We start from the raw sequence: 18,194 nt of genomic DNA, 5'->3' as shown, positions 1-18,194 counted from the left end.
CTCGGCTTGATATCTTTGATGAGGTGTACAGTCTGAACCTGTTCATGCAAACTATGGCACCAAATTGGGCAGAGCTCAGGTTTCAGCTGGTGGGTGGGCAGGCAGGACAGGACACATCTCTCACAGTCCAATGCAGAAACGAAGATATTATCTTTAGCAATCACAAGTGTCATTCAGGATAAGAGCATGAAAATCCTGTGGTTTTTTATTTGGCTGCCAATTCAGTGACGTAAATTGGCTCTTTCTTTTACTGAATGAATACCAAACAGGTTTTTCAGGACCCCTAAGGAGCAGCTATTTGTTCAAATTATATATCTACTACTTCCTCCAAAAGTGGTCCAGTTTTGAACTAAGGTTGAAGGAGTAGTATGTTTTATTCAGTTTAATTTCGATTATCGGAATCAAAGTACAAGCCCTTTACAAACGAGCAGCGAGAAACAGTACAATGTTCCACATAATGACAACATGCCCTTCAGCTAAATAAGTCTAGAATTTTGGGAAGCTTATGACATAATTATTTTGAAGATGCTTTCAGGAGGCAACATGCATGTCATGGCAGTGAGACAACTGACCAATACAAGGAAGGAATCACACAAGAAAACATCAACACAAACAAACATCACAGGTATCCACAAGGATGCCGCAAGACAAGATGCACCTTTTTAAGTTGCACAATCAAGCAATATATGTCACCTTTGCAACCACATCAGATAAAGCATCGATTGGATCACACAGCAGGAATAATCATACATAGATATCAAGCATATGTTGGTTCTCCGCAGATGATCATGGGGCACCCAGTTCAACACTTTACTTGAATTATTATTTGTCAACTTGAGCATCCAAAAGGAATGCAGAAATTGCATAATCCATTCAAAAGGAATCATATTAGGACACGGCATAGTAGACTGGAGACGGCTGGCTAACCCATGGTGCAGCAAAGGCTAACAAAGCAGAGTTACATGACGAAATTGTTGAAGATCATACACTACGTGCTCATAATCTTATCAGAAGCACAACAAACAAATTCTTTTGTCTTGCAGCACCACTCAATATGCCAAAACAGAATCTATCACGCCTCCAACGAAGGTTCTGTAGGTGCTTCAGCATCACCTTCAGCAGCATTGGGATCATCGACAATCGTGACACCCTCAAGATCCAAGGGACGGCCAGTCATCGGATGAATGGGGTTCCTGTCACGATGTCCACCCTTCCGGCCCATAGCTAGCAACGGAGGCGGCGGCAGAACACCGGCACGGAAGAGGATACGCTGCATGGGATCTGATGGCTGTGCTCCAACAGATAGCCAGTACCTACAACAGAAGTATAGTTATATGGTGTCACTATAGCTGTATGATATCATGTGGTCTTGCAGGGCAGGCGCAAAAAACAGCATGGCATATTTGTAGCAAATACTCTCACTAAGTCTGCTATGGATCCAATCAATGATGTACTTGAAAAACCTGAACCCCTATTCAGCAAATCAATAATTCCCTTCTCCAATGGATGGAGGTAGCGACTGTATAACTGAATGATGCTTGTGAAATTAGCATCCAGTCAACTAGCATAGTCCAGCACCACATAGTTTTGCTTGTCTTTCCTCTGCTTTACCTACTCAACATACCCAATGATACAATGCACCGCCACAGAGCATTAGAACGGCCAGGCGCGAATTGTTTACGTTCCACAGAGAAGGCATAATCTATTTAGCTTTAACCTCTAAAATGTCCAATCGCCCATCAAAGAATAAGGCTACTGGGATGAATAAGCACTATATATATCCTTATTCACTAAATCGATAATTTTCTTCTCCGGTGGAGGGAGGCAGCAAGCGTAGAAGTGAATGATGCTTGCCAATTGGCACTATAATCAACTAGGATAGCGCAGCACCAGATAGTTTAGCTTGTCTTTCTTCTGCTTTACCTACTCAACATCCCCAATGATACAATCTACCACCACAAGGCATGTGAATGACAAGACTCGATTTATTTAGGTTTCAAAGAAAAGGCATAACTTATTTAATCAGGTTTATCCTCTAAAATGCCCAACCGGCCATCAAAGATTAAGGCTACTGGGATGAACAAACACGGTTACTACTCTATGTTACTTCTAGAGTAGGTGCAGCAAAAGCTGCAATGAGCAGATTTTTCTCCAAAAAGGAGTATAGCTGAACAATACTCTCTAAAATGAAAATCAGGAGCAGGCAGAACTCACTTGACCCGGTCGAACTTGAGCCCCATCCTCTTGCCACCATCCTTCCCTGCAGACAGCAACAGAAAAAGGGACACATTTCCTCATCAGCAATTCTTCAGTTAGCAGCACCAGAGCTCCCCACGCCCACGCGCAGAATCGCACCACAAATCCTGACCCAGACAAGCCCGGCCAAGCGGGGCTGACCCGGGTGGGAGTTGGAGGTGGGGCGCCGGGGATACATGTACAGATCGAAAGGTGGGCTGCCTCACCGGGGAGCGGGTTGTAGTAGCCGAGGACCTCGAGGTGCTTGCCGTCGCGCGGGGAGCGGCTGTCGGCGGCCATCACCCTGTAGAAGGGCCGGTTGCGGCAGCCGAACCGCGCGAGCCGGATCCGGACCACCATGGTGATGCTTTCGTCTTGGTCTTCCTCGCCGCCGGCCTGCGGTTCTCCGGGTGAGGGGTCGTGGGGGAAGAAGGGTTTTGGGTTGGGGATTAGTGCGTGTGCTTTCTCCTTCTGGGCTGGGCCTATCCATCTGTTGCGCGATCGTTGGGCCCGCAACGAGGCATTTCTTCTTAGCAGGCTAAGATTGGGCCAATTGATATGCCAGAATTAGATCGCTGATCGTCTACTAAAAAAAAGTTCGCTGATCGATCCTAGTAGTAAATACCCCCTTTCTAAAAAAAGTAGTAAATACCCCCTTTCTAAAAACACCTAGTAAGTACCCCTTTCCTAAAAAAAATGTAAATACCCCTAAAAAGTAAATTTAAGCTTGGTTGTAAAAAAAAGAGTAAATTTAAGCTTGATTGTAAAAAAAAGGAGTAAATTTAAGCTTGATTGACTACACTACAAAGTAAATTTAAGCTCCATTTATCATTTCCTCTCTCGAAAAATAAAGCTTCATTTGATCAATTCACATTTCTGCATAGATACAATTTATATATCTGACAGAGGTAAAACAGGTGACAGAACACACTAGAACACTAACAAAAATGTGCCAAGTACACAAGGAATCTCTGGCACATGGAAGAAATGCAAGCCCGTAGATGGAGACACTCTGGTCTCTGCACCAGACATTTGAGAACATAACTTCTCGCTCACTGCACTCAGTGTTCAGTAAGGCGCTCGACAGTTGTGACACCACAGACAAGCGCCAAATCACCGATTATACAGGATAAATCGACCAGCGACCAGTGAGCGAGATGAGAGCGCGTCGTCTGGAGCCTATATGCCGCCGAGCCATAAGCGGCCGCCTTTCTGGACACTGCTCCCACTGATATTCTCCTGGTTGGTGCAGAGATGTTTTTCCTGCCCAAAAGATGAAAGGAACACATGAAGGGTTAAGCTTTGTCTAGGAATGAATGCAGCGGGGATGGAGTGGGGGAAAAGAAAGAACAAGAGACCTGAACTGTATCCTTGTTTGCAGTGCGCCTCTTGGGATTGTTCCTTAACAGACAGCGACGACGCTATTGTTGCTGTTGACCTGTTGTCTAAAAAATATCACAAATCCATACTGTGGCTTGTTTTTCCTACCTAAGAACACCTAAAAAGTGGACCAACCAGCAAGCAAACAGAGATTTCTTGCTACAACTGCAGAATCTATGTCAAGACTGAGAGAGATAGAATGCTGATCTGCATCCAATGTCTATGGCATCAAGGAATTTGCATCTGTGAAAACTTTTGGATCGAACTGTTCCCTGTTGGAAAAATAACAAGTCATCCAAAAATGCAGTCAATTATAATTTCAAACAAAGCAGTGAGCCAATCAACTCTTAATCTCATAACTTATGTAGTGAATAAGAAAAAATGTTCGCGAGAATCAAGAAAATGCTGATGGATGCCCAACTTTTCTCCAACTTTGACAAAAGAAATGTTGCACGATGCTTTTGGGATAAAAGTTGAATTGTACAAGATGACGCTTTTGATCAAATGAACATAGTAAAAGATAGCATATTCTAAGTGAAATAAAAAATATTATCGTTTATAGATTCGATTCATGACTCTATGCCAAAGGATCTGCTTATCCATAACTAGCATGCAAGCTAATTCAGTCTAATAAAAAGGCTCCATGCTTATTAGATAACACAAGAGCTGAAAAAGACACTTAGTAGCAGCAGATAAGATCCAAACATTTAGGTTCTGAAGACATAACATTCCGTTTCTGTCTACAGCTTTAAATGAGAGATACCCAAGGCATAAATCTAAGTATTTTCTTTAGTCTTCTCTTCCTTCCCGTCTAATCTCCAAGTCAACAAAGATATCTACCACCTATAATTCCACAAACACATCCATTATTGTCCGTAGGTTTATGTATGCCACAAAATATCCATTGATGTCCGTAGGTTGATGTACCATTGAATAACAAAATATAAATTGATTTATGCCCCCAGCATTACTGGACTGCATATTGCTACGAGTGCCACACAAGGCATATACATCACTTATCCAGTTATGCTGCTATAAATATCCATATTGAGTAAGCAATATCAACCTTGCAGATGTCGAAAAAAAAGATTTCATGTTTTCCTTGAATGATTAAAATGAAAGTGAAAGGACATAAACAATGCACAGTGCATACGGGTAGGATGGAAGTTCAGTATCTATTTTCTATGACCATGAAAGCTACTCTTGTGGAATGCTCTTATCTACAAGAAATCCAGGTACTTGTATTTCAAACCTCCCAGTGTGCAGCCAAGAGGAATTATGCAATTATATATCTCTGTTAGGTCTACTGTGAGTAGATGAATGCTTAGCTAACAAATCTTGGCAGTGGGGCAAGCATGCCGACAACAAGCGATTGCGTGCCCAAGTTTCTTACAAACAACTTTGATGTAAACGGCTACTTTAATTTAGTCGTTGTTTGGGTGATGACGTTGAATAATTTGATAACTTTATCAGTGAGACTCTGTTTGGCATTGACGTGATTCTATCAATTGGTCACAGAGAGTAGTTGCGGGTCAATCTCTCTCACGCATCCATGACGTAGGATTGATCTCTTCAACTTCAAAGAGCACATCAACAGGGGCAGAGTTTAGTATCATTATTTTCTACTTATGAATCAATCCACATTTTGGTACAAGCTCGTCACTGACAACAAAAGAACTTTCCTATCTATTTTCACTGTATCAGTTTCTCACACAATCAGATTCATAATGATGTAGTTACAAACATGACTGCCATGTAATTTCAAACATTAAGTGTTTCATAATTAGACTTCATTTCCATCAGATAAAGCCATTTCACAATAAACATAATTAATCCCATGCATTATTGCAGCAAACCGACGAGCATAACAAAAGGCAAACCTTTACTAGAAGTACAAAGTTGATTAATGATGTGAACCTTGGGAGAAGTACAGCGCAAAGGAAGGCTTGACTTCATTTGCAATACAACAATCAACAAACGCGCACATGACACAAAAGGCATTAATCACATTGCTTTTTGAGAAGGTTTGTAGGCCGTTGTATCCCGTCAAACCAACATCATTTTACTGAGCCCTGGCTAGAATGAATCTGACAAAAATCCAAGAATGTGGGTGAATTATCACATGATGAGCATTTCTTATCTGAAACTGGGATTTTGGAGCATAATCCAACAACACAATTTTCTATCTTGGTGCTAGAATCACATAAAAATTGTACATGATAAAAAACGTGACCAGCTAAATACTGGCATGTAGAACCTAGATGAAGAACCTCTACTCTCCACCAACCCTTGTTAACCTTACTGCTTTCTTGTAGTACACAGTTAAACTAAGATGAGCATTAAGTTGTCACGGAAAGAACATGGTTGTTGCTTCTTTGACATTCGAATTGATCAATGGTGCATAAAACAAACGAATCCAACCAACAGAGAACATTGATAGGCTTACCTCATTAGGAAATGAATGTGAATGCTGTTGTAAGCCTGTGCCTCACTCTCTAGACAAGCCAGACTACTCCTTTGGAAAACCAACCCGTTCATAACGTGTTAGTGGACAGTAACCATGAAGCTGAAGATATAATAGTGATTTAGTTGGCCAATCAATTATTAGGCCACCAACGTGAACAAACTCAAAAGGAGTACGACAACCACTGGTATCAAGGGCATGGCAAGTATCACCCTCAAGAGGAGAGTCTGCTTTGGTACGATATGTTTTTTCCTTGTTCGAAATCAGTAAACTGCACACTATTGAGGATCTGCCACAGATATTTCAAGAAGAAGAAAAATCATGAGCGCCAACGCACAACGAACAAATTACTGGAACAGTATCTAAAGATTTCAACAATATTCAACATGTCAATACAGCAGCCTCTCCCAGACACAGCGGCAGTCAATATGAGGTTATGTATATGTGTGTTCATAGAGACTATGATCGATCAGGGATTGTAATACTAATTAGCATGCAAAACCATAAATTTTGTTCTTTATCAGTTGAGGGAGGACTTTTTTCTTGTTTACACAAAGGATACATCCATCGATTTGCAGGACTTAGCTCAACATGCCCAGACTTGTTAAAAAATAAAACCATTATTCTATTATCTTTGCTGTATGAAATAACAGAAAATTGTGATCAGCGGGATAATTTGCAAATGCTGTAGGAGGCTGGAAGCATTGAAGATTATACTATATAGCAGTGATATGCATTGGTACATACGATGTACACCTTTACAACACCGACTGCTGGATAATCTGTTGTAGATAAGACCAAAATAAGAAACATTATGATCACTTGTTCACTTGCCTATCATGATATTCCATATTTGCCCTCCACAAATGAAAATTTCCTTCTTCATGACAGCATCACGTTGGATTAAGTAAAAGTATTATATATGAAGCTTCCAGCTATAATATATTTCAGTGTCGTTGTTCATCAGGTAACTCCAGAAACACAGCGCGGATCAGTATGGATACGGCAATGTGAACATATCTTCTAAGTATGCAACCTGCTAGCAGTCTTCTGATAAATATAAACTAGATGCGGAAGATAGAAGCTACCTTTCAGCGGTCATTAGTATGTCTCATCACTAGCAACAAATAATGGTTCCATACTGATACCACTGCATCTTCCCTGTGTTAGTTAAACTTCTTTTCTTGTACACAACCATCACCAACTTCCCATGATCGGGCAAACGAGAAGGTACAGTAAATAACCTCCAGCATTCTAGAAGTTTTAAATGGCTTGGTGACAATACACACATGCACACGATGCTAAACGAGATTGAGATAATCTTAAATCTAAATGAAACGCTGAGAAATTCATTAGTCAGTCATTTAATACTACCAAGCTGTTGATATGTTCAAGTTTGGGCGAGCTTCGCAAGCATTCCTGTAATGCAAAGCAGTCAACTTAAACGTTACGTCTCGGCACCCTTTTAGGTAAGCGGCGGTTTAAAAGAATGTTATCCCATCCACACACTGAATGATGCAGATCTTGGCAGCGGGAAGAACGAGCCATCGAGGCCGGTAGAAAGCTTCCGCGTGCTTTCGTCCAGCAAGGCGAAGTGCTTCACAAGTTAATGGACGATTCACCTCACCTGAAGCCAACCCTGCTAATGTCAAATGGTTGGTTTGACACATACGAACTTTCGCTAACGACAACCGCGTTAGAAATAGCATCGCGGTCACGGGATGTTGTTTCAAAAAAGATTTCTTAACCAGACTCACACTCCAATTTGTTAACAAATTAACCTTTGCATACAACTGTCAATTTCCCTGAATCCTGCAATGCAGACAGGGTCACTGCACATGCCTTTTTCCTATCGCTGTTCTACGAATCTTCATGTGACACGCCGGGTAGCAAATCATCAGTCGTGTCGAAGGCGCAACCCTCCCCCCGCCCCTCGTTCCGGGAAAATTAAAAGCTACTGTGCGCAATCTGACCACTAGGAAGTAGGAACGACAGCAGCGGTAACAACCACGCACCTTTCCGCAGTCTCTCTTGACGGCGCGGCGGATCCCGCCGTCGTGTGGCCTCCCCCTCCTGCGGGTGGTGCGCGGGCGCGCTCGCCGTCGAGCTGCTCCACTCGCCGCCGCCGCCGCCGCGAGCCCCGCGAGAGCCCGTAGCTCCGCCGCGCCGTGTCGATGTACGGGCTTTTCGAGATGGAGCGCGAGTTGGTCCAACCAGACCGAGTTCGGGTGAGACGGACCAGAAAGAGGAAAAGCGCGAAAGCTGCCTGCACGAGCGGTACAATGGAGCCGTCCCTTACGGGCCAGCCCGTGGGCATGGATTTTTCGGCCGGGCCCGGGCCAGGCGCGGCACACGAATAAAAGGGCCGGGCCAGTCTTTGACCCGCCACGCAAAAAGGCCGATCCCCGAAACGAGGCCTTAATGCCAGGCACGGCACGACCTTTTGTATTTTTTAAATATTTTTTTAGATTTTCAATATTTTTAGATTTTTTGTTTTTTCTTTTAAAAAAGGAATTTTGTAGACGGAAACGCAGCCTGTGACGACCTTTTTATCTGGCGTGCCAAGCCAATCCTCCTCATGGCTAGGACTTCGGGCTGACACAACCCCTTTATAGAAGGGTCGACAAGGGCCAGTCCGACTCATATCACCAGATTTGCACCCAAGAGAGTCTACTTCAAGTTTTGCAAGAGAAAATTGTTATCTGGTCCTTTAATTTTACAACAAGTAGATAATTGGCCCCTCGACTTTTTTCGTTTACATTTTGTCCCTAGGTGTCAATATCACACATGTTTCATTCAAAACCATAAATTAAGCGGGTTGAGATGGCACGCCCCGCACAGCATTCCCAGAGCACAAAGACTATCCACAGCTCTGATCCGCTTCTGTGTCGTGCCCACCCCCTTTGGCCTCTTATATAGTCGAAGCGCCACTGCAGCATGGACACGAGCGTTGGAGCATCAGTATGGTGTGGACACGAGGACGCCGATGAGTGACACACCATCTATGTCGATGACGCGCGAAAGGCAACACTCCGGGAGCCAAAGCTAGGAGACGACATTGATACGTCTCCAACATATCTATAATTTTTGATTGTTCCATGTTATTATATTATCTGTTTTGAATGTTTTATATGCATTAATATGATATTTTATATTATTATTGGGACTAACCTATTAACCTAGAGCCCAGTGTCAGTTCCTGTTTTTCCCTGTTTTTGAGTTTCGCAAAAAAGGAATACCAAACGGAGTCCAAACGGAATTCCATGTTTTTGAGTTTCACAAAAAAGGAATACCAAACAGAGTCCAAACGGAATAAAACATTTGCGATGATTTTTCTTGGACCAGAAGACAACTAGGAGACTTGGAGATGAAGTCAGAAGAGCCACGAGGCAGTCACGAGGACGGAGGGCACGCCCTCACCCTTGTGGGCCCCTCGTGCACTCCCTGACCTAATTCTTGCGCCTATATATTCCCATATATCCCCAAACCAACAGAGGCATCCACGAAAACACTTTTCCGTCGCCGCAACCTTCTATACCCGTGAGATCCCATCTAGGGGCCTTTTCCGGCATCCTGCCGGAGGGGGATTCGATCACGGAGAGCTTCTACATCAACTCTATTGCCCTTCTGATGAAGTGTGAATAGTTTACCTCAGACCTACGGGTCCATAGCTAGTAGCTAGATGGCTTCTTCTCTCTCTTTGATTCTCAATATCATGTTCATCTCGATGTTCTTGAAGATCTATTCGATGTAATACGCTTTTGCGGTGTGTTTGCCGAGATCCGATGAATTGTGGATTTATGATCAGCTTATCTATGAATATTATTTGAATCTCTTCTGAATTCTTTTTATGCATGATTTGATATATTTGTAATTCTCTTCGAACTATCGGTTTGGTTTGGCCAACTAAATTGGTTTTCCTTGCAATTGGAGAAGTGCTTAGCTTTGGGTTCAATCTTACGATGTCCTTTCCCAGTGACAGTAGGGGCAGCAAGGCACATATTGTATTATTGTCATCGAGGATAAAAATATGGGTTTTTCAACATATTGCTTGAGTTAATTCCTCTACATCATGTCATCTTGCTTAATGCGTTACTCCATTCTTTATGAACTTAATACTCTAGATGCATGCTGGATAGCGGTCGATGTGTGGAGTAATAGTAGTAGATGCAGAATCGTTTCGGTCTACTTGACACGGACGTGATGCCTATATTCATGATCATTGCCTTAGATATCTTCGTAACTTTGCGCTTTTCTATCAATTGCTCGGCAGTAATTTGTTCACCCACCGTATTATTTGCTATCTTAAGAGAAGCCTCTAGTGAAACCTATGGCCCCGGGTCTATTTTCCATCATATGAGTTTCCGATCTATAATTTTAGTTTCCAATTTGCTCCTTTTGCAATCTTTTGCTTTCCGATCTATAAAACCAAAAATACCAAAAATATTTATTTTACTGTTTATCTATCTCTATCAGATCTCACTTTTGCAAGTAAACCGTGAAGGGATTAACAACCCTTTATCGCATTGGGTGCAAGTTATTGTTTGTTTGTGCGGGTATTCGGTAACTTGTGCGTTGTCTCCTACTGGATTGATACCTTGGTTCTCAAACTGAGGGAAATACTTATCTCTACTTTGCTGCATCACCCTTTCCTCTTCAAGGGAAAAACCAACGCAAGCTCAAGAAGTAGCAGACATCGAGCACCGCGAGGACATTCTCTAGAGCGGATGTCACGGACGCGACCAAGACGGGGAGCAAGGTGTCAGTTGCATCGAGGGATGCGACAAGCTCACTGCCCCAATAGCCCTCATGACCATGCCTTTGAGCTTGCACAACATGGCGAGGGTCCATCAAAGACTTGAGCACAAATGGCCCTGACCTTAGCAGCAACTGCATGCGGAGCTCCGCCTGCAATGGCAAAGCCATGGCCCTCATCACGGGTGTGGTGGAGGAGGCACTCTCTAGTGTGCCACCACAATCATCGGCTGATCCCGTCCCCTGGGCGCGGCGCGGTCCCATTGGCACGGTTGCCTGAGGTAGCGGTGCGAATGCAGCAAGGCCAGCAGTGGCGGTGGTTACAAATTTTCACCAGAAATCACGTGGGAGAGGCAAGGGATCTTTCTTTTGGTCATTTTTTCATCTTAGTCCTTAGTTTATTTGTTATTTGTGAACTGGTCCCTATGGTTTACCAAAAAACTAATAACGCATCAGTGGCTTACCATTTATCTCTGATTTTGGACGAAACATTCATCGAAACATGAAGGACAAAATGAAACCGAGAAAAGATGACTAGACAAATGTCTACTTGTTGTAAACTTGAGGGACAAAAATATACTTTTTTTTCATTTTGCAAATTTTTGAAAGAAACCATGGATGTCCTTCTTGATACTACATGTCAATTTTTTAATTTTGCAAAAATAAATATCAAAAGCGTACCACAACAAAAGAGAAACTAGTGTCACTTCATGTTGAATGTAAGGCATATTTTAAACAAAGCCGCAAAAGAGACAGATTCCTCCCCTTTATGAAAAATTAGATCATTCCTTAAGTGCCAAGCTCTCCACAAAATAAATAAAACTTGCTCACGAACATGAGAATTCAATTGATCCGCAAGAACAAGGAGCCAGTCTGGACCTGAAAAATTAAAGATCTTTTTTTCGAAATATTCCACACATCCCTCATAGCGTAACGAAAAGCACGAACCTTAGGACACATCACAAGTGCATGATAAATATTTTCGTCTTCAACGCCATAAATAGGGCAAATAGCACAGCCAATTTGGTGGCGAGAATCTCTATTGACCTGAACCGCCAAACTATTTGAAGCCGCTCGCCATGCAAAAATCCTGATCTTTTGTGGGACATTCGTCTTCCAAATAATATCCCAAAGCCTTCTCTCCCCATTCACATCACCACTGGTTTGGCCCAAATCTTCCTTGCGGTCCTTGAGATTCAACGCCAATTTATACACGCTTCTAACAGAAAACAACCCATTCTTTTCAAAGTGCCATGCAACAAAATCACCATCCCTTGAAGATCGAATACACATCTTTAAGATCTCCTCGTGTATAGAATAACTGTTTTATCAAATTCTCATCCCAATTTCTCGAACTGCTCAAGAATAAGTCAGACACCCAATTAATCCTTGTTCCGCTCTTCCTTTTCAAAACTTTAAGGCCAGACTTCCTGGGCATCCAATTATCTCTCCAAACATTAATGTTAGTTCCATCAACCACTCGATAACACCTTGTTTAAGCAGATCCAAGCCGTACATAATGATACGTCTCCAACGTATCGATAATTTATGAAGTATTCATGGCATGTTTACAACAATTTTATATGGTTTTGGTATGATTTGCATGGAACTAACCCAGACTGACGTTGTTTTCAGCAGAACTACCGTGGTGTTGTTTTTTGTGCAGAAATGAAAGTTCTCCAAATGAGCTGAAACTTTTTGATGTTTTTTTTGGAACAAAAGAGACCCCTGAAGCTTCGTGGGAGGGCCAGAAGAGCCACAAGGAGAGCACAACCCACCAGGGCATGCCTGGTGGGCCAGGCTCGCCCCGGTGGGTTGTGCTCACCTCAAGGTCCATCTTCGCGTGAAACCGACGCCAAAAAATCGTATAAATAGAGAAACCATCAGAAGTTCCGCCGCCGCAAGGCTCTGTAGCCACCGAAAACCAATCTAGACCCCGTTCCGGCACTCTGCCAGAGGGGGAAATCATCACCGGTGGCCATCTTCATCATCCCGGCGGCCACTACGATGAGGAGGGAGTAGTCGACCCTCGGGGCTGAGGGTTTGTACCAGTAGCTATGTGTTTAATCTCTCTCTCTCTCTCTCATGTTCTTGAGATGTCACGATCTTGATGTATCGTGGGCTTTGTTAATATAGTTGGATCATATGGTGTTTTCCCCTCTCTATCTTGTTGCGATGAATTGAGTTTTTCCCTTTGAGATTTCGTTGTTATCGGATTGAATACTTTTATGGATTTGAGAGCACTTGGTATATGTCTTGCATATGAATACTCGTGGTGACTATGGGGTATCATATTGATTCACTTGATATGTGTTTTGGCATTCAACTCGCGGATTCCCGCGGTGATATTGGGGTAATCTATGCATAGGGGTTTGCTACCTCTTGAGCACTTGCGTTGGTTTTCCCTTGAAGAGGAAAGGGTGATGCAGCAAAGCAGCGTAAGTATTTCCCTCAGTTTTTGAGAACCAAGGTATCAATCTAGTAGGAGGCCACGCACGAGTCCCTCGCACCTACACAAACAAATAAATCCTCGCAACCATCGCGATAAGGGGTTGTCAATCCCTACACGGTCACTTACGAGAGTGAGATCTGATAGATATGATAAGATAATATTTTTGGTATTTTTATGATAAAGAGAAATAAAAGATGCAAAGTAAAATAAATGGCAAAGGAAATAACTAAGTATTGGAAGATTAATATGATGGAAGATAGACCCGGGGGCCATAGGTTTCACTAGTGGCTTCTCTCAAGAGCATAAGTATTTCACGGTGGGTAAACAAATTACTGTTGAGCATTGACAGAACTGAGCATAGTTATGAGAATATCTAGGTATGATCATGTATATAGGCATCACGTCCGAGACAAGTAGACCGACTCCTGCCTGCATCTACTACTATTACTCCACACATCGACCGCTATCCAGCATGCATCTAGAGTATTAAGTTCAAGAGAACAGAGTAACGCTTTAAGCAAGATGACATGGTGTAGAGGGATAAACTCATGCAATATGATATAAACCCCATCTTGTTATCCTCGATGGCAACAATACAATATGTGCCTTGCTGCCCCTACTGTCATTGGGAAAGGACACCACAAGATTGAACCCAAAGCTAAGCACTTCTCCCGTTACAAGAAAGATCAATCTAGTAGGCCAAACCAAACTGATAATTCGAAGAGACTTGCAAAGATAACCAATCATACATAAAAGAATTTAGAGAAGATTCAAATATTGTTCATAGATAACTTGATCATAAACCCACAATTCATCGATCTCAACAAACACACCGCAAAAGAAGATTACATCGAATAGATCTCCACAAGAGAGGGGGAGAACTTTGTATTGAGATCCAAAAAGAGAGAAGAAGCCATCTAGCTAATAACTATGGACCCGAAGGTCTAAGGTAAACTACTCACACTTCATCGGAGAGGCTATGGTGCTGATGTAGAAGCCCTCCGTGATCGATGCCCCCTTCGGTAGAGCTCCGAAAAAGGCCCCAAGATGGGATCTCATGGATACAGAAAGTTACGGCGGTGGAATTAGGGTTTTGGCTCCGTATCTGGTAGTTTGGGGGTACGTAGGTATATATAGGAGGAAGGAGTACGTCGGTGGAGCAACAGAGGGCCCACGAGGGTGGAGGGCGTGCCCAGGGGGTAGGCGCGCCCCCTACCTCGTGCCCTCCTCGTTGATTGCTTGACGTAGGGTCCAAGTCCTCTGGACCATGTTCGTTCCGAAAATCACGTTCCCGAAGGTTTCATTCCGTTTGGACTCCGTTTGATATTCTTTTTCTGCGAAACCCTAAAATAGGCAAAAAAACAGCAATTCTCGGCTGGGCCTTCGGTTAATAGGTTAGTCCCAAAAATAATATAAAAGTGTATAATAAATCCCAGTAATGTCCAAAACAGAATATAATATAGCATGGAACAATCAAAAATTATAGATATGTTGGAGACGTATCAAGCATCCCCAAGCTTAATTCCTGCTCGTCCTCGAGTAGGTAAATGATAAAAACAGAATTTTTGATGTGGAATGCTACTTGGCATAACTTCAATGTAATTCTTCTTAATTGTGGTATGAATATTCAGATCCGATAAATTCAAGACAAAAGTTCAATATTGACATAGAAATAATAATACTTCAAGCATACTAACTAAGCAATTATGTCTCTTCAAAATAACATGGCCAAAGAAAGTTATCCCTACAAAATCATATAGTCTGGCTATGCTCTATCTTCACCACACAAAGTATTTAAATCATGCACAACCCCGATGACAAGCCAATCAATTGTTTCATACTTTTGGTGTTCTCAAACTTTTTCAATCTTCACGCAATACATCAGCGTGAGCCATGGACATAGCACTTTAGGTGGAATAGAATGGTGGTTGTGGAGGAGACAAAAAAGGGGGAAGGTAGTCTCACATCAACTAGGCGTATCAATGGGCTATGGAGATGCACATCAATAGATATCAATGTGAGTGAGTAGGGATTGCCATGCAACGGATGCACTAGAGCTATAAGTATATGAAAGCTCAACAAAAGGAACTAAGTGGGTATGCATCCAACTCGCTTGCTCATGAAGACCTAGGGCATTTTGAGGAAGCCCATCATTGGAATATACAAGCCAAGTTCTATAATAAAAAATTCCCACTAGTATATGAAAGTGATAATATAGGAGACTCTCTATTATGAAGATCATGGTGCTACTTTGAAGCACAAGTGTGGTAAAAGGTGATACGCCTCCATTGTATCTATAATTTTTTATTGTTCCATGCCAATATTATTCAACTTTCATATACTTTTGGCAATTTTTTATACTATTTTTGGGACTAACATATTGATCCAGTGCCCAGTGTCAGTTCCTGTTTGTTGCATGTTTTTTGTTTCACAGAATATCCATATCAAACGGAGTCCAAACGGAATAAAAACTGAGGGACATTTTTTTGGAATATATAAGATTTTTGAGAAGAAGAATCCACGCGAGACGATGCTCGAGGGGCCCATGACGTAGGGGGCGCGCCCTGGGGAGGCAGGCACGCCCCTGACCCTCGTGGCCACCCCGTAAGGCGGTTGGTCCCCTTCTTTCGCCGCAAGAAAGCTAATTTCCGGATAGAGATCGTGTTAAAATTTTAGCCCAATCGGAGTTACGGATCTCTGGGAATATAAGAAACGATGAAAGGGAAGAATCTGAGAACGCAGAAACAGAGAGGGACAGAGAGACAGATCCAATCTCGGAGGGGCTCTCGCCCCTCCCATGCCATGGAGGCCAAGGACCAGAGGGGAAACCCTTCTCCCATCTAGGGAGGAGTTCGAGCAAGAAGAAGAAGAAGGGGGGCCCTCTCCCCCTTGCTTCCGGTGGCGCCGGAGTGCCACCGGGGCCATCATCATCACCGTCATCTTCACCAACAACTTCACCGCCTTCACCACCAACTCTTCCCCCCTCTATGCAGCGGTGTAACCTCTCTCTTACCCGCTGTAATCTCTACTTAAACATGGTGCTCAACGCTATATATTATTTCCCTATGATGTATGGCTATCCTATGATGTTTGAGTAGATTCGTTTTGTCCTAATGGCTATTTGATGATCAAGATTGGTTTGAGTTGCATGTTTTATTATTGGTGCTGTCCTATGGTGCTCTCCGTATCGCGCAAGCGTGAGGGATTCCCGCTGTAGGGTGTTGCAATATGTTTATGATTTGCTTATGGTGGGTGGCGTGAGTGAAAAGAAGCACAAACCCGAGTGAGTAGGTTGTTTGCATATGGGATAAAGAGGACTTGATGCTTTAATGCTATGGTTGGGTTTTACCTTAATGATCTTTAGTAGTTGCGGATGCTTGCTAGAGTTCCAATCATAAGTGATATGATCCGAGTAGAGAAAGTATGTTAGCTTATGCCTCTCCCTCAAATAAAATTGTAATAATGATTACCGGTCTAGTTATCGATTGCCTAGGGACAAATAACTTTCTCGTAACAACAAACTCTCTACTAAACCTAACTTAGTTGTGTCTTTATCTAAACAGCCCCTATATTACTTGCTCTTTATTATCTTGCAAACCTATCCAACAACACCTACAAAGTACTTCTAGTTTCATACTTGTTTTAGGTAAAGCGAACATCAAGCGTGCGTAGAGTTGTATCGATGGTCGATAGAACTTGAGGGACTATTTGTTCTGCCTTTAGCTCCTCGTTGGGTTCGACACTCTTACTTACCAAAAGAGGCTACAATTGATCCCCTATACTTGTCGGTTATCAAAAGGATAGTAGTATTGTCCCTTCTCTCTTTTTCTCTCATTTTTTTATTTGGGTCTTTCCCCTTTTTATGGCCTCTTTTTTTTCGTCCGGAGTCTCATCCCGACTTATGGGGGAATCATAGTGTCCATCATCCTTTCCTCACTTGGGACAATGCTCTAAAAATGATGATCATCACACTTTTATTTACTTACAACTCAAAAATTACAACTCAATACATAGAACAAAATATGACTCTATGTGAATTTCTTCACGATCCAACCTTGTAGACCGAAAGCAGAAGCGTTTACTAACGCGGTTGATGTAGTCGAATGTCTTCACGATCCAACCAATCAAGTATCGAACGCACGGCACCTCCGCGATCTGCACACGTTTAGCTCGGTGACGTCCCTCAAACTCCAGATCCAGCTGAGGCCGAGGGAGAATTTCGTCAGCACGACGGCGTGGTGACGGTGATGATGAAGTTACCGACGCAGGGCTTCGCCTAAGCACTATGACAATATGACTGAGGTGGAAATCTGTGGAGGGGGGCACCGCACACGGCTAAGAAATCAACTTGCGTGTCTATGGGGTGCCCTTCCCCCGTATATAAAGGAGGGGAGGAGGAGGAGGAGGGCTGATACGTCTCCGTCGTATCTATAATTTTTGATTGTTCCATGCCAATATCCTACAACTTCCATATACTTTTGGCATCTTTTTATACTATTTTTGGGACTAACATATTGATCCAGTGCCCAGTGCCAGTTCCTGTCTGTTGCATGTTTTTGGTTTCGCAGAATATCCATATCAAACGGAGTCCAAACGGGATACAAACAGACGGAGATACTTTTTGGAATATTTGGAAAATTCCGGAAGAAAAATCCACGCGAGACGGTGCCCGAGGTGGCCACGAGGCAGGGGGGCGCGCCCCCTACCCTCGTGAGCCACCCGTAAGGCGGTTGACGCTCTTCTTTTTCCGCAAGAAAGCTAATTTTCGGAAAAAATCACGGCTAAGGTTTCAGGCCAATCGGAGTTACGGATCTCCATATATACACGAAACGGTGAAACAGAGCCAGGAGAGAACGCAGAAACAGAGAGAGACAGAGAGACAGATCCAGTCTCGGAGGGGCTCTCGCC

General features: G+C 43.0%; 1 protein-coding gene and 1 long non-coding RNA gene across 5 annotated transcripts; both read right to left on the bottom strand.

Moving 5' to 3' along the window:
- Positions 1–783: 783 nt before the first annotated feature.
- On the bottom strand, positions 784–2,691 carry LOC125509855 (small ribosomal subunit protein bS16m/bS16c). The gene is made up of 3 exons (XM_048674886.2): positions 2,463–2,691; positions 2,215–2,260; positions 784–1,313 (listed from the first exon to the last, which is right to left on the bottom strand). Exons 1-3 carry the CDS (start codon positions 2,593–2,595, stop codon positions 1,073–1,075), a joined length of 420 nt encoding a protein of 139 aa, XP_048530843.2. The 5' UTR covers positions 2,596–2,691; the 3' UTR covers positions 784–1,072.
- A 310-nt stretch (positions 2,692–3,001) lies between these two features.
- LOC125509856 (uncharacterized) lies at positions 3,002–8,334 on the bottom strand. Of its 4 annotated transcripts, XR_015602397.1 has the most exons (5): positions 8,095–8,330; positions 6,062–6,368; positions 5,533–5,702; positions 3,594–3,887; positions 3,002–3,498 (listed from the first exon to the last, which is right to left on the bottom strand). It is a non-coding gene; the product is annotated as an uncharacterized LOC125509856 (long non-coding RNA). The 4 variants fall into 4 exon arrangements; XR_015602394.1 differs by having other exon boundaries at positions 5,496–6,368; positions 8,095–8,334; XR_015602393.1 differs by having other exon boundaries at positions 5,533–6,368; positions 8,095–8,333.
- Positions 8,335–18,194: the final 9,860 nt, after the last annotated feature.

The sequence above is a fragment of the Triticum urartu genome, chromosome 5A (assembly GCF_056163025.1).
Source record: "Triticum urartu cultivar PI428250 chromosome 5A, HENAU_Tu73, whole genome shotgun sequence".
Classification (NCBI taxonomy): Eukaryota; Viridiplantae; Streptophyta; class Magnoliopsida; order Poales; family Poaceae; genus Triticum; species Triticum urartu.
Note: the sequence above shows the minus strand (reverse complement) of the source record. Positions and strands in the feature narration are given on the sequence as shown.

What these genes read in the sequence shown, in the direction of transcription:
- LOC125509855 (XM_048674886.2), bottom strand. Translation starts at nt 2,595, where the DNA reads ATGGTGGTCCGGATCCGGCTCGCGCGGTTCGGCTGCCGCAACCGGCCC. An exon ending in CTACTACAACCCGCTCCCCG is followed by an intron (nt 2,261 to 2,462) that starts GTGAGGCAGCCC and finishes TGCTGTCTGCAG; the next exon opens with GGAAGGATGGTGGCAAGAGG. An exon ending in CTCAAGTTCGACCGGGTCAA is followed by an intron (nt 1,314 to 2,214) that starts GTGAGTTCTGCC and finishes CTTCTGTTGTAG; the next exon opens with GTACTGGCTATCTGTTGGAG.